The sequence below is a fragment of the Solenopsis invicta genome, chromosome 16 (assembly GCF_016802725.1).
Source record: "Solenopsis invicta isolate M01_SB chromosome 16, UNIL_Sinv_3.0, whole genome shotgun sequence".
NCBI classification, from domain to species: Eukaryota; Metazoa; Arthropoda; class Insecta; order Hymenoptera; family Formicidae; genus Solenopsis; species Solenopsis invicta.
This window is the reverse complement of record NC_052679.1, coordinates 20,317,063-20,333,905: the sequence shown is the minus strand read 5'-3', so window position 1 is coordinate 20,333,905 and position 16,843 is coordinate 20,317,063. Positions and strand designations below refer to the sequence as shown.

The 16,843-nt window shown below is 37.7% G+C and overlaps 1 protein-coding gene across 7 annotated transcripts in view; it reads right to left on the bottom strand.

Moving 5' to 3' along the window:
* Positions 1-16,843, bottom strand: part of LOC105194616 (nucleolysin TIAR) — a 409,126-nt gene that overhangs the window by 128,565 nt on the left and 263,718 nt on the right. The window contains exon 2 of one of the 7 annotated variants that reach the window (XM_039458829.1): positions 14,306-15,508. The exons of the other annotated variants lie outside the window; for them this stretch is intronic. Within the exon in view, the coding sequence (XP_039314763.1) occupies positions 14,306-14,483 (178 nt within the window). The 5' untranslated portion in view covers positions 14,484-15,508. The remainder of the gene's footprint in view (positions 1-14,305; positions 15,509-16,843) is intronic. 7 annotated transcript variants of the gene reach the window in all.

Sequence of the window (16,843 nt, the reverse complement as noted above, 5' to 3'; positions counted from 1 at the left end):
ATATAGCTGGCTTCTAATCTCGCATTGGTATTACGTATAGGTACTGAATGGAAAGTGTAATATTATCTTATTATAGAAGGATATGTGGGCATCAATTATCGTGATAGTAATCATGCCATTGCGTCAATTATCGTGTTAATGCTCATCATGCTAGACTTGCAAGACAAAATGCTGCGAAACGCTGAGGAAAGAAGATGGAATAAGGTCAGGGTTATCTACCACAATGGTTTCCTTACTGCCCCTCAATTAGACATAGCATTTCCTGTTCATCGTTCGACTTCGCGACGAACTTTGACAACCATCCGAAACTTTTCACGACTTCGTTCATTCGTCTAGCTTTCCTCTTAAGTCCTCGCAGCTATTAGTTCCAGAGTTCTTAAGGTTCGCTAGAAACTGTCTTCGCGAGCTCGATAAGGTTCTATCCCACTGAACTGGGCGGAAATCTCATCCAAATTTCCTCGGCCGTAAAGTTGAAGAGTCGAAATCGTATTACACCGCATCGGTGCAACAATATAGTATTAATATTTCAAGCAATAATTCGTTCTTCACCGTGCGTACAAACATTCTCATGCTTGTAAAAATAAAAAAATTAATATGTTACAAATCATGTTTGCTCATCACTAAAAAAAAAGTTAAGATAACGCACAAATAAAATGAAGTTGGTACTCTTTTCTTTTTCGACGCAAATTTTGATCACTTCGACGAATCGAATTCAATTATTTCTCGCGTAGAATTAGATAGCTTGAGAGTATTGAAGAAAAGCGACTCGCTAGCTCGCAAAGAAGTACGTATACCGTATAGTACGGTAAGGAATTGAACGGGGACTGAAAGGATCGCGGATGAGGATGGAGGGATATTAAAGGTCGAGAGTTGAGACACTGGGTACAGAATATGTGACTGGGTGGCGTCTATCCTCACTCATTTGGTATTCCGTAGGATGCCTACTCCTCCCTATCTATTACCTCCAACTTTCTTCAATCTACGCGTTTTGCTCTCGTTTTACCGATTTATGGATCCGGCGGGTTCACTACGGGGCTAGCTTTGTTTGAATTACCAGCCCGCTAAGGCGGTTAGGCGGCCGCCTATCAAAGTTTCCAGCCCGCACTTACCGAGCCCCGCTTCCGCGAGCAAGAGTATTTTCAAATACCACCCGAAGAAAGGAGCGGCGCGAAAGATGCCGGGGCAGTTGAACGAGATAGAGAGAAATGGACTATCGCCCTTTCTCTCTCGCTCTTTTTCTACTTACATAATATCTTCTTTGAACCTATGATGAAAAACTGGGAGGGCTAAAAAGCAACCTCACCGTGCACTTCCTTTGACCAACGTAAAGTAGACGACCGTAGACTTACAAAAACTGCTAGACCTACGAAAGCCGATCTTTCACTGCTCGCCTCGCCGAACTACCGTATATTTTCGTTCGATTTTCCTTTCATACGTCACGCGCTAATACCGCGCCATCGAATTACGTTAAACTTGTTTGCGGAAGTTAGCCATAATTAATGACAACGTTGATATAATTTTATTAAACGAAATGAGATGATTGTCGCGCAACGGGGCGTGAAAGAAAATGAAGTTGGTGGCAAGTTGAAGCGACACATGTTAATTTAACTTTTCTTTGAATTGAACTTTTTTTATCTTTCTGTCGCGGCAAGTGTCAAATAAGTATAAAATGGAACGTTTACAACTGCAAATAGACAGAGCGATTGAAAGAAAAAGATAAATTTCTTTGGAACACCGGAAATAAAATATTCAAATTTACGTTAAATCTAAAGCTAAGAAGTATGAAATTCACGTGAATTTTAGAATCAGAAATTAATATAATTATTATCGCCAAAACACGGTCATAATTGAAAGGTGCGCACTCTTCTTACTTATGCATCGACGATTTGCGAGGAATCAAAGTATATTTGGTTTGAAAACTAATCCCATCTGCACCTCGCTCGCGCAAATATATAGATCCAAATCGTTGAACAAACTACTTAATAGTGGAGACAGTAGATGGCCGGTGCCGATCTGAAGGAATGATTCGATTGCATGCCAGAGAGACGAACGGGATTGTCGTCCCTGAAGAGTAAAGCAATTCCGCGTGAGCACCAGCTTTCTCAGTATCCTATCAGTATCTCAGTTTCGTTTAAGACGTCTGCCATGTCCCTCACGAAAGGTGAATGACTTCTATTTTCAGATAACCATTCGGGTTAACTTCTTCTTGAATATTATTGCTTTTTTTTCCATCAGTAATAATTTTAATCTCCGGAAACAAAATTAATTTACATTAAAAGCGTTTTTTCTTACTTACAATTCATCATTTTCTCTTTGCACGCTTTTTCGATAAATCTATGATAATCGACGATAGCATGAGCGACCTATATTCCATTTTCTCTTAACTAAAATTCATGCCTTCGTTTTTCTTATTAAAAAATATGAGCATATTATGTCGGCGCTCAGGATAACTAAAGATTTATCAGCGCCATATCCTCTGCTTGTGTCGTCTTGTTTACTGTGTTCTTCATTCCGCTCCTTCCTATCTCCGTGATCTACTCTACTGCAATTGCAATTCAGCAGACTGGTGTACCGATTCGATCGATAGAAATCAGCTCTGTTCAGTGACCGTGTTTTATCATGCTACGACTATGCATGCCCACGACCCTATGAAACTACTAGCGGACACTGCTGTCGCTGCTTTGTCCTCGAGATTTCGGTCAATTTACGGATTATCCTCGATCGCGAATTTTAATAGCGAGACTATCGTGGTCGATAGGCATGCACTAGCTAGGTACGCGCGTGCACACGCGTATATTTACACCGTACGCGCCTACATCGTCGGATGCATTATAGATATACACGTCCGCGGGGAATCCCGCTCCAACAAATTTCGTTGGAATTGGAATAAAAGTAATTAGAGGCATTCGTGTTGTCCTGTAATTAGCTTGTGTGCGCACTTTCCAGCACGCTACGCCCGACGACTAATGCGATTCTTGTGACAGCGTCGTCCAATTTCATGCCGCAGTATCGCAGTTGGTTATTCCAAGGGACACGAAACGCCGTTTATCTATCTCGTGGAATAAAAAGGGTAAAGTGGTGAGCTGAGGGGATGGGAAACGAACGTGATGCACGGGTCTTCGTCTCTTCGCTTTCTCCTTTTTCTCGAATTTGACCGTTTACTAGTGAAGATTGGCCGTAACTGGATTGCTCGCAATTCGAACGTACTGGATGATCTTGATTAAGATTGACAAACTTTATGTACGGATTCTTTCATCAGTTCGAAGTCGACTTTTCCGTAACGTAAAATATCGAAATATCTGTACGTTTAATATGTAATAAAGGAAAAGAATGGATTCCTTTATGTATTAATCTCCAAGTATGTATAAATAAAACCAAATTTTTTTTCTAACTTCAAGCGAAGTAAAGTTCTTAACAACTTCCGTCGCATCGTGCAACCCGCTAATATTTTACGTAAGTTATGATTCAGAGGTAAAATTATAGGACAGGAATCTTATGAAAAGACAAAGTCCTGAAAAGTATGCTACGCGTGCAAAAGAGAATCGTTGAAGAAAGACTATAGCATGCAAATATATGTATATTATGCAAGATGCACAAAAGAACATACTGTTTTTCTACGTTTTATTATATAGCGAAGCCTTTCCTCGAAAAGTTTTAAAAACTTTTTATTACACTTTTTACATTACACACCTTTCGATTTAAATTTAGATTCTTTTGCCTCGTGATAGAAATTGAAACTTATGTATCCACTTCTTACCAATGTAGATTAACTTATTTCTATTTAACTCGCTTTTTATCTTCTTCTAATTCTTAGAACTAGAAAAAACTAAAGAGTAAATTAAACTATCTATGAAGGTATAGAAGTGGATATTAATGTGAAATTATTTACACTGATGCTACAAACATAAAAAGAAAAATGTATCTTGTATATTTACGTATTTTTTTATGATGGAGAATATTCAGATATTATTTTTGTGTTTGTAACTACAGACTCTAAATTGCATCTGTTGCAATGTTTGCCTTTACGCGAATAACTAGACTATTCGTGCGCAACCAACGCCTGTCTAACTGTGCTTGCCAAATTACGATACGTTTCGTCCAATACATTTAATACTGGCGGAAAAGATCCAAAGCACACGGCCGTGTCAGGCGGCACGGAGTAAATTGGAACTGTCCAAACTTCAACATTCCTTTCGTAATTTGTTGCAAATGGTATGCAAAAGTCTTGACGTTACTGCGCCGCGGTTTTCTATGTCCCTCGTAATTTTCGCGAAAGCTCTTTAATTTTCGCGAAGACTTAACGTGTTCGCCCGCGGCAGCGCGCCGCGATTTTCACCGGGCTGCGGTGATTCATGGTCACACCGCGCCATTGTTTGGCCGCTGTTTATAAATCACTATTAGTTTATAAATAGGACCCGCTGCTAATAAAGTTCCCCGCGCCTGGCCGTCGCTCATCACGATGTGCATCCGAGCAATTTAAGGTGCTCATAGTCGACCCCGCACGTAATTACTCTCTCTTTCTCTCTCTTTCTCGCTCTCTTTCTCCCTCCCTCTCTCTCTCTTCTTCCATGCTTCTACAGTTCGACCTTTAAAGGTTAAAAGAATGATGGCTCACGAGAATGTCTGCCACCTCGTTGATTTTATAATAAAAAAAAATATGTCTTTTAATTGACATAGAACTATGGCTGCAAAAATTTCAAAGAATCAGAAGATCAATGCGTTGCTAGAACTTAATCACGGTATTATTAAAATGTAATATCATAGCAGATCGGAATTGTTTGTCTAATATTGTTTTGAAATTACATAGATTTAAATGATAAAAATTTGCAAATACATAATCTCAATAAAAATAATTAACATATTGATATAAAGTAACGCAAGAAAACAAAGAAAAATTCAAATTAAGTTCTGATATAAATTATTATAGAGCAATGACTTTTTTTTAAATCTAGAACATTCATATCTATAGAGGTAGACGAAGATATGCTACAACTGCGTTTTCATATTATGAACTTTATTCATGTAACGCATAAAGATCAATACGAGCACATATACACAAGCGTGTGTGTGTATGTACCGTGATTTAGCGCGTTTCCAACCAACTTCTACAATAAAGCCCAGTTCCCGATTTCAAGTTTAGAATTCGTGTCGCAGACTTAATTTCACTTCGGATGTTGCGGTTATTGTCCAGAGGAGCCACTTCTCAATCTTGGCTTCATCGGCGTAAAAATGGAAAGAAATAGTAACTTGGGCGAAACCATCAATTGATATTAATTGCATTGCATCGACAAGCGTTAAGGAACCGTTTCTTTTCCAAGGGATATCATCGACAAAGATGAGTTAATCTATTACGCTATCGAGCGAATTGTTCACGCGACGAATGACAATGGCGATAGATAACAATGAAGTAAGAAGAAGAGAAGCAAACTTGCTTGAATGCTACGAGTGGAAGGAAAGACCAGGATTTGCTCAAGAAAAATCGTCGTCGGGTCACTCGTGTAACCCGTGAACCAAGCCGCTGCTATCCTCGTTTAGATTTAGAGTAGATGGTTGAAGGTGGATGGTTATGCCGTTACTGCACCGCCGAGAATGGCTTTCCGAAGTTGGTGAATTGCTCGATGTTGCAGAAAGTGCTAGGGCCATCGGTGCCGGTGAATCGAAACGTCTTCTCTTGAAAATTAGAGAAACGACGCCGGGCGGCCATGGGAAACGTGCGAAGAGAGAGCGAGCGCGAACCTGCGCTGAACCTCTCTCTCTCTCTCTCTCTCGAGGATTAAATAGCAAAATATCACTCAGAGCGGTGCACTGAGCGCGTAGCTTGCAAGCTCCGGCATTTGAGAGAGAACGATGGGTACTACGTGATCGAAATATTTACCTTTGGACTGTAAAGGAAAAAGAGAGCGAGAGAATTTCAGTGGGAAAGAGAGAGAGACAGGGAGAAAGCGATGCAGGAATGAGAAAGAGAGACGGAGGCAAGAGAGTGTAGAGGAAAGGGCGAGAAACTACCGTTCCTGCTCGACCCTGAAATACATAGAGAAAATAACGTTTCTGGTCTAACGAGAGGACCTTGACCATTGACGTGCAGTTTCCGCTAGAGAAACGTGGATTCAGTTTTAAAATCGTGATCGAATTACTTGGTGCATTGATGTGGAGAATTCATCGGCAGCTTGACAAATAGAATTTCCAGCTTTTTAAAAATACTCAAAATTCTTGGAATTATCAATGCGATCATTTGTAAAATTAGTTAAACAACGTGGATATATTTAAGAAATTGATATATTTATTATATGTATTAATGTTCCAAGTTATATTCCAAAGAGTTGTGCATTTCAAGAATGTACTGCGCGCAATGTTTTAACGGTATCGAGTTCATAAATATATTAAAGCTCAACTTGAAGGCTGCATTTACATTACATAGAGAAAAAAAGAATAAGTGTAGAGATATTATAGGTACTTTTCTGCGCGTGAGAAAATAACGTAATAATCGTGACAGTTTGTCAAAGCCGCGTGGATCGCGGCACTTGTTAACAGATCCTGTAGTAAACCTGCTATCTTCTTGCTATTCTTATCGCGACACCCGTAGTTATATTTCCGCCCTATACATTTTACAATGCTCCATTAACGACATGGTCGCGCTAAAGCGCCAGCCTCCCACTCCCATTTTTTTGTTAGTCCATTGCTGTTTTTCTCGTTTCCGTTTCGCGGTTCTCAAGAGAAATCTCATTTCCCCTCCTTGCGACGTAACCGACCCGCATTTTCACCTTTAACGAGCATCGCGAAGAATAACGTAACGCGCTAAATTAACAATTAAGACCTAAACGGCTGGTAATTAAGCGAAGACGTTGGGAGACGGCAAGAGCAGCTAAGGCAGGGAAACGAATCTGCTGGATGCAGCGAGCTGTAGGAGACTCCGTTAAGTTCACCAAGGGATAAAAGAGGGAACATAAGTAGGGATGAATGAGTGCGCAAAGGAGAATGGTGAAAGAATGAAACGATGGGTGAAGTGAATTTAACGGAATAAAGAGAATCGAAAACGGAAACGCGAGAGAGAAATATCGTCGGTTTTCGAGAAAGGAGTGACAGAATATTTAACATATCAAAGATAGAATATGTTATGAACCGACCTATCAGCGTTTCTTGATGCTTTGACATGCACATTCTAAGAATATGAACGTTTTATGGAATAATTTACTGTGCTTATAATACGAGCAATAATATGTATGGCATTTATAGAATTTGTTTGCTAGAGAAAGTAGCATATTGCGATAAACGAAAGATTTCATAAAAATTTGATTTACTGGAGAACGTTATATAAAAAAAGATTGCTCTTAAAACTTTGTATGAGTTGAACTTTATTACAAAAACTGCTTTTTTTAATATCACAAGATTTATGTTTCATCTTAAAAAAACACGATTGTTATGACAAATTCATACAAATGATATAATAATTACTACATAAAAGTTTTTTTTTAATAATTACGGAAAATTATGATGGAATAGAAACTAAGAGACCATTTTTATTAATTTATATTACTCGCGTGGAAGTAGGAGAGATGTGACTTATACAAATCGAGTTTTTATAAAGTTTTATCTTCAAGAAGTATGTTTAAATATGAGAATAAATTGCTGTCAAGCAATGTGGCGCATTTTAAAGATTATATTAATTATCATATTTTGTAGTAATTAATATGATATATAATTTTGTAGTAATTAATATGGTGATATTTTATGAAGTTAAGTAAAACGTTTCTTGCGATTTGATGTCAAATAGAGGATGTGGTTCACAACTCCGTATTAAAGTACAGAGTTTATTAATGAAATAGTTTTAATAATTACAGTGTCTACTTTACTGACATCAATCAATGCACGAACGAAAGTTTCTATTTAGCATACCAAAACATTTTGCTGTTTACGCTAGTCGCGGGTTCTCAGAACGATATTGATTTTCCGCATCGATACGTACTAACTTTAGAAGGACGCCGCGGGTCTATTTTGGATGTAAAAAATGACCGACGGCAGTTAGAGGGGCTTAATTTCACATCTCATAAAACCGCTGAACGGTGGCTCTGGCCCGGCAACGATCTGCCATTATATCAAGTGAAACTCTGCCATTGAAAAACGACTCGTTCTCGTTACTATTGCGGACGAATAACTTTTCGTAAATTTTGTTTTTGTATGCTCGGTAAAAGAATGTTCGGTAAATAAAAGTGACATATAAGTTTTATCATTGCTTTGTGCGAAGTTGATCATGTGAATTGTTTAAATCTAACTACCTTATATGATGCTAATGATACAAATCCATTAATTGCGATAACAACGTTCAAATTTAATAACAATTTATTGCAATATGCAATATTATAAAATAATTAATTGTAATAACATAATAACAATAATCCTACTTGATTTACACACACACACACTTTATGACATGTGAGCATAAATTTTGTAACACTTCGGAAATGAATTTAGAACAAAAGAACATGAAAATTTCAAGTTACATTATATCAATTCAGTTTAATTTAGAGATAATTTTAACTTAATATTATAGTAGGAGAAAAAAAGGATTGTGTAACTTTTATTAATGAAAATAGTATTATTTTAAAATTTTATTAAGTAAATGTCGTTTTCTTAATTACATCATTTATTTAAAATACTCGTCTTCTGTTTGTCATAAGTAACATTTACGAGACTAATGTTCACCCAATAAAATTACAAAATACATTAATATAAATAGAAGATATTAATAAATGTCTGGTATTTTTTGTCTGTGAAAATATTAATAAAATTATCTATATCTCGATAACTGAGCCAAATTGATCTACAATGTATATGAATTATTTTTGAATTATTTTATGTTCTGAATTTATTTCTGTGTAGTTATGTCTACATATTATGAAATATATGTGTATTTATGTGTAATATATCATTTCGTAACTATTCGAAAAATTATAACGTGCTATATATTTCGGCATCCTCTATAGGACTTCTATAACTCACATAAATATCATTGTCCTAAAATGTGAATTACACGTTGAATTATTACCCGTATCGTGATAATATCTGAATTCGTATGAAAATCGTTACACGATAGCTTCGCAATTGTAGTGTTTGCATCGTTACATTCAAGATCGTGCCGATATGTATGCATATTGTCAATTTCAGTATGATACGAGCCATATGCTTTTATTTTTACGATGCCATTATTTTATCACCTCAATGTGCGATGTGTTTTTCCTAGGAACGCCTGTTATGTGTGGCCGACGTATAAAAGGACAATCTGCGTGTTCCCCGTGAATTTCGAATTTTTCTACCCCGACGCTGGGAAGTAATAACGAAGAAATATTATGTGCCGCTCTTTTTATCTTAACGGGGGAATAATTTTTTTGGAAAATCTCTTGTATCTTACACAAATACGTTATGCAAAGCAATTTTGAAGAGGTAACCTAGGGAACTTCCCCGGGGGAGTAATTCGGGCTTGACCTCACAAATATCTGCGAGTATGTGTATAAAATGTTCCTGCACGGAAATTGGATTGTTATTTTAAAACGTACAGAGCGATACATAGCAACTAAAATCGCAAACTCTTGCCGTTATTATTTGGTCACAATAAATTTCCAGAAGTTTTATGTTCTTTTAGAATGTAAAATGAATGTACATTTTAAATGTGCATGAAGTACAGATGGAAACGTAAAAAGTATTTTCATAACTTTTTGCGTTTATAATATAAATATTGGTTAAAATTTAGATATAATTTAAACAAAAAAGAAATACTTAATCTTACGATCACAATTCGATAAATAATATTGACGATAAGAACTTTTACAAAAGAATTTTCTCGTTATTATGAATTGAACGGTGTAATCAGGTCGTGAGCGAAAGATGACAATGACGACATCTTTATTTATGACAAGATGATATCCAGAGGGATTACGACGATTACACAAATACCGTGAAAGTCTGCAACCGTCAAAGCAGTACAGCAGCGACTCTTACCTGCGGACGTGATTGGCAGATCGCTAGTAGGAGGTTAACAAGGTATTGTTTCTGTAATCAAGCGAGATGCTTTACGAGCGGCCTGCACGACTCACTTTTCTGTTTTAATTAAGATAAAGGTACGCGAATAACAGGTTGAATACCAACAGATTCAAACACGTAACATTGATCCCTGCTGTAATCAATAATTTCACATATATTTAAAATTGACATTTAAAACGTTTATTGGCTGCATACGTTATTAAACACTGAACGATATGTACTATTGTATGAACATGTACGGAAACTGCGTGTAAACGATTTTAGATAAATTTTGTTAATAAATTGAATAAATTAAATGATTAATTTTATTCATCGTGTTCGTACTACCGCCTTAAATTAAGGTCAAAATATAAAAATTAAAAACGCAACGTATATACAAATTATTGATGCCACTTTTCGTTTAATTAATAGTGCAAAAATATTCAGCTTTTATATCGATACGTAAAATGTACCTGCCTTTCAGCTAACGTGTACATGTCACATGCATTTTGTTTCAGGCTGCAAGCTCTAAAGCTGTAAGTACGCGAAATCGATCGATGTACACCTCGCGTTCGTGAGAACAATATAAAAAAATTGCACGTTCGGAGGTATGACACTGGCCGATGGCAGGGTCGTAGCACGAATAACGATACGTACGTGCGATATTGTGGAGAAACTGTACGATAATTATACGAGTGCGCCTGTGAATAATTAAGCGTACGGCAGCACTTACGATGCGTTTGCGCTCGCCTTGAATAACGTTGGTACACACAGCATATTTCATGAGATTTCGCGAAACAGTGAACATTCGTACGGTAAAGTTATATCAGGATTTAGATAGTGTGAGATATTACGTAGAAAAATCTCGAATACATGACATATTATTTTAACATTGTATCAGATGTATTTTATTTTTTACTTTTGTATACTCAATGCGTTATATCAGAAAATACCGTAAAAGCATTATTTATATTTGTCAATTATTGTATCACGTGATTATTCACTTTTGCTTTCATGAGATTATATTTAAATTGTGTTTTTAACGAAAGTTAATGAACTATAGTATATAAAATCACTTTCACTGCTATGGCAATAATCGATGAGTGAGCCGGGGCAGTAGGTCTTTCTAGAGACATATAACAATCATAAGTAGATTAAAGCAGACAGGCATGCCGCAATGACAGGGTGTGTCATTATGAAAAGCTGCCATTGAGAAAATAAGTAGGCCAACAAACGTGCATTGAGTAAGTTTGCAGACATTCCGTTTCCTCTCTTCTTCAATACGCAATGCGTAGTTCGTTATTGTAGCAGATCGCTCCAAATGAAAGGTTATTCTTCCCAATTGTAAATTTTTTTTACATATAATTACATCGATTTTTTTTGTAATGCATATTTTATGACAACGATATATATTATTCTATCTCTACAAAATACTTTAAAAAGTTATAAAACACAATTAATTTTCTTATAAAAGATTAGAATCTTTCTTGTAATCTCGTGATATTTTCAATTATAATAAATAAATCTACATAAGAACACACATTATCTTTGTGCTTTTTGTAAACTAAAAGTTGATAAAAAGTATTAATAATGTGTCAGAGTAAAAAATCGTAAAAGCGTAAAAATTGTAAAAGCCGTGGATTCATTCATCTTTCTTTAAAATAGAATCGCATCTTCTTATGCAACAAAATCGCTTCGCCACCAATTGAAAAGCAGCAACAATTGAAAAGCAGATCTACGTAACTCTACTGAAAAATAGAAGTAATCGAAATGATATTTCCTATTTATCAATGTGAGAACGCGACATCTGCAAATTAGTGCGACTCGTCTCTCGGATATCACGACTCATCTTCAGCCGCGTTGGAACCGGACCGAGCCGCGCGAAGTAAAAAGATTGATGACGTGTCCCCGATCCGTGTATACCCCCGCGAAACGGGCGATGCAAAATCTTTCATGACTCGCTAATGTTTTGTAACAGTTCTTGTTCTGGCACAAACGTTGATAGATCGTTTCATTGACCAGCGACGAGATGAAGCTCGTCCGTCGTTCGCGAGAAGAACGATCGGCGCGCGATCGAGACGCGATAGAAACGAATGAAAAAAGAGCGTGGAAAAAGCGAGAAAGAGATAGAGAGCGGTGGGGAATGAGAGGAGAAAATCGTGGCAAGGTTGGTGGAACGATGGGTAGTACGGTATCTGCCTATTATTCACGCGCGAGATAGGTCGTGAGAGTGGGGGTTGATCTAGCTCGATCTATGAAAGCCCGGGGGTGAGGCCAGACTTAGAAAGGTGGGTTAGGGGTTCGTGGCGAATTCTTATAAATCAAAACAGACACGCTATCCCGTCTCATAGGGTGTTTCCACCCTTTCTTACGTCGGCATCTACGCCTTCTTACTTCCTTACCTGGCCGACTGTTGCAAGTATAAAGAGAAAGGAAGAAAATAAAATATGACAAGGGACGCGAAAGCAGGTGTCGGGAGAAATGGTAGGAGGGAGAAAGCGCGGCTCGACATATCGGATGTTGATGTATTATTGAGTTTGTCGCGTATTATCGGTCGCTACCCGGCATCGTCGTTGACAAGGGTGGATGTCAAGAAGAAAAAAAAAAATTGTTAGCGCGAGATATCAATGTTCCAACAATGAACATGTTTATACGTTAGCTGTACAGATATTGATGATAGGTATATGCGACTAATGAATTATTAAGTTACTAATTTAAATAAATGTAATTTTTGTCCATCACGTTTGTCTCTTAAACCGATGACACATTGGTCGAATCGCATTATTGCATTACTGAAATCGTGTGTGTTTGCGTTTCTGTTCGTCAACTTGTTAAATATCGTACTCTTTATCAAAGATACCGAATGACAATATAACGTTTAAAAACAGTATATAAAAAGAAAATACAATTTAGCAGTCTAAAAACTTTTCTGCGCGCTATTAAAGAATATTCTTTCTTAAACATGCTGCCATCACCCGTGACACGGGATCGGCAGCTGTTATAAGAGTCTTTCTCGAGTTACCATCAGTATTAGTTTATATCGCAATATTATACGTATAGCGATATTCGCCATTGAAAACGGTTTACTACGCATTGCCGCAGCATACGGTTATGAGAATAATGTACACCGTACTCGCACGCTGTTACGCCGCTATTTCTCTGAATAAGACATCAGCTTTGGACGTATTTGGGTAGTGAATATTTAATGTTATCGATATTGCCTTAAAAGTCGTTTGTGCGGAAACGGGCGTGGAACTGTTTAGTATACCGTACAGCGTCTCGCCTACTACGTGAAATTGATTCGAATTTTTCGAGAGAAACGCCGTATTTAGATTTTATCTACGCCGGGGGGTTAAAAATGCAAGTACAATCTCGTGCTGGACTGGCTACGAAAATGCGATGGCATCGTGTTATGAACACGGGCATTCTCGTATTACATTACGTTAATGTAATTAAGAATATACGTTAATTCTGAATGTTACTCAGTCCGCATAATATAATTATGTGTCTCTGCTTATGTGCGACGCCGCAATGTAATAAATATGTTTGGTCGGAACGTAGTTTCATACGTTCTCGGCCGGAATAGTCGCCGTGTAGTCCGAGTGCAAATGCATGCGCGATATTGTTGGCTGTTAACACAAACCGATAGGCAATTCTTGCCCGGTAAATCATCTTGATAATGTTAACAAGACCGTTATTACCAAAACTTTTTATTTTTACACAGTTTGCTCGTCTAATATCCTCTTCCCCTTTTTCTTTTTTAAATGTGTTGGTTCTAATCGGTTCGAAACATGCAATCGAAAAGATCCCGCCGTTATCTGAACGAGCTCTCATATCTCTTCCTAACGAAGAACAACGATTTAGTTATTTTTGTATCCAGCACCTAATATATCGCCGCTGACATCGGAACAAATTTTTATAACGTCTAATCTACATATGATTTACTTCAAAATCATTTTATTTAGAGAATGTATATATTTATTTATAGAACAGCACCTACGTGACCTTTATATACGCCCATTGTGTTCGATAATGAAAATGGATTTTTCCGTTTTACGGAGATGCCGGCATTGTAACCATGGATATCCATCTACGAAATAATTCGTGAAATATTCCCGGTGCATTATTACACTTTACCAAATCCGGCTCTAAAGGGGTTCGTCTCGGAACAAAAATTTAATTACCGAAACGCGAAGAAAATCGAGGGAATCGAACATCTGCAATCGCCATTGCGTTACCGAAGCGCCAGTCACACAAACGGAGAAATATAGAAAAGACGAAGAAAACTTACGGGGGTTCTGGGCGTGCATAGGAGACGGAGGGTTGGTTCGCGTGACGACGACCCGAGGAGGCATCTTGGCGTGCAAGGCGGCGAGGCATGAGTTTGCCACGTCGTAGATGAGATAAGCACCGTAGTATCGGTCCGCACTGCCCATTTTCAATTTATTCTTACCGGGCGCAACCGCCATTTTCGCGTATCACGGCCACAGATACAGCCGCATCCACCTGGCCCGCCGATTGCCACTTCTCTCACTCAACGATGATCGACCGCAGTTATCTGGCTGGACCTCCGACGAGATTAGAAAACGTTGTACTGAATCATCGCGAGCCTCAATTTCGGACTCGTCCTTACAATAAATTCCTTGTCCTGCTGCGAACGTTGAAGCGGCGCGCGCCTCATTTGTTATCATCCCGCAACATGAATTTCACATTCTCGTCAAGGATAATGCGGAGTATCTTGCTATAAAGCTTGGAGAAGATATAGCTTCCGAGCGTTGAATATAAATTGTAAACGATTTTAGATATTCCTAAATATACATCACAAATTAAAAGAAAAAAAGATGAAAAGAAAATGTGTGGATTTAACGGGTCGCTACGATAACGAAAAATTAATTGTCACATTAACGTCGGCTCCATCGTTGACACCATTCCTTTTGATTCCTCACAACTCAAATACTCGTTGAAATTGTCGACGAATTGTAATTTTTTTCTCGCACGTAAAGTTATTGTATCGAACACTGATCGAGGCACCTTTCAAGACACTAAACTGACCGTTAATTCTATATGTCAACTCGGACGATTGGTTAAATAACCGACATTACTCGCGGATCACACGCACGGCAATTCGATTCTCCGCAACCACGGCGAATACCACTTGGAACTAATTATCCGGGAGCGCGCAAGTATTCCGTCCTTGCATTCTCGTGACGAAGCGTTAGCACTGATCTCGATACCGCTCCTCGAACATGGAGCCCTCGATATACCGCGGCGGTCGGCAGTCGGGATCGGTGGGCTGGGCAGTCGAACGGAAACGGTGCGGTTCCGTGGACCGGAAGCCTGAACCGGAAGCGTCACGAGTCAACGGGCGCTTCTCTGATTGCACGCTGCGGTCGCGGCTAGATAAAAATGTGCTTGTGTGCCGTTTACGTAGTTGAAACTCGATTGCACTGAACAGTGGAAGCCTCGCGATCTCGTAATCCTACGCCAAGCTTTGCTGGGACGAAATTGAATTTCTATGTGGCGCCAAAGAATGGCCGTGTTTAATAAACTTTAGATACGTGGTGTTTGACTTGAATTTTTAATTGCTGGCCGTATCGTCGCGCGCTGACTTTCATATTGAAGTAATAGAAATAGTTACCAGCGATATGCATTATCATGCCGCCGTGCTTCCCGGAAACTTAATACGTGTGCTACGTAACAATAGACGAAAACAGGTCGTTTTAGTGGGTCAATTTCGAAGCTAGTTTAGCTGAACCCGCTGAACAAACTGACTATTATTAAATATTTACATAAAGATATCGTGTTTATTAAGAATAATATTTGATACTACTTTAAACCACATGAATTGTTTAAATGCTAGCATGTGTGTATTGACACAAAATATATGTTCCGTGATATTATCATAAATGAAATAGCATACAAGTAATTATATTGAGATTTTTAAATCGTACAATTGAGTTTTTAACATTTTTCATGGAAATGCCGAAAGTCTAAAGTAATATTACATTATTATCATGCCGTTTTATAACGCCAGTTATTAAAAATACAATTAAATATTTAACACGAGTTTTTAATACGATATTTAATACGATATATATATATATATATATATATATATATATATATGGGACAGTTTGGGCTGACAAAAGCCAATGTCCTCCACAAAGAAAAAACAAATAATAATAATAATATATTAATAATATGGGTGTATAAGTGTATTGGAAACCTGGCTAGGAGATTAGTAAAGTGTTTACACCGTTACGATGAAATTTCATATTAACGTCTTTATAAATTTAAGCTCATTTTAATCTTGTTGCCGAGAGTTACAGGAGCTAAAATTAAGATGCACGTTTCGTGCAAAGTTATGAATCGTCTGTATTGATTTTCGAGGCGTTACGTATTGTTCAAATTTTAAGTAGCTTGGCGTTGCGCCAAACGCTACCGTTTATAAATCCGCCTATTTAATGCCGCTTCGCATTTGTTAATATTGTTTATTTGCATTGCTTGCGTATTTCTCTTATGCGTAAATCGCTTCGAAAATGGTCAAAAAGTTAATTGTTACTGTAAAATCTTGAAAGAGATTACAAGTAGTAGCACGGATGTATATATTGAGATTTATCACCATGTTCACTGATAAATGCGGCATAACCATGCTGCATTAAAACGATTTAGGTTTTTAAAAGAGATCCGTTTTTCATCACGTTGCACAATTAAATGCTTAAATTGCATTGCAATATTGCTGCGAAAATAGCACAATTTTAACGAGTTTCAAGGGTTACAAATGCATATTCAAAAATGCGCTGTGATAAAAAGCTGGAAGAGTCTATTG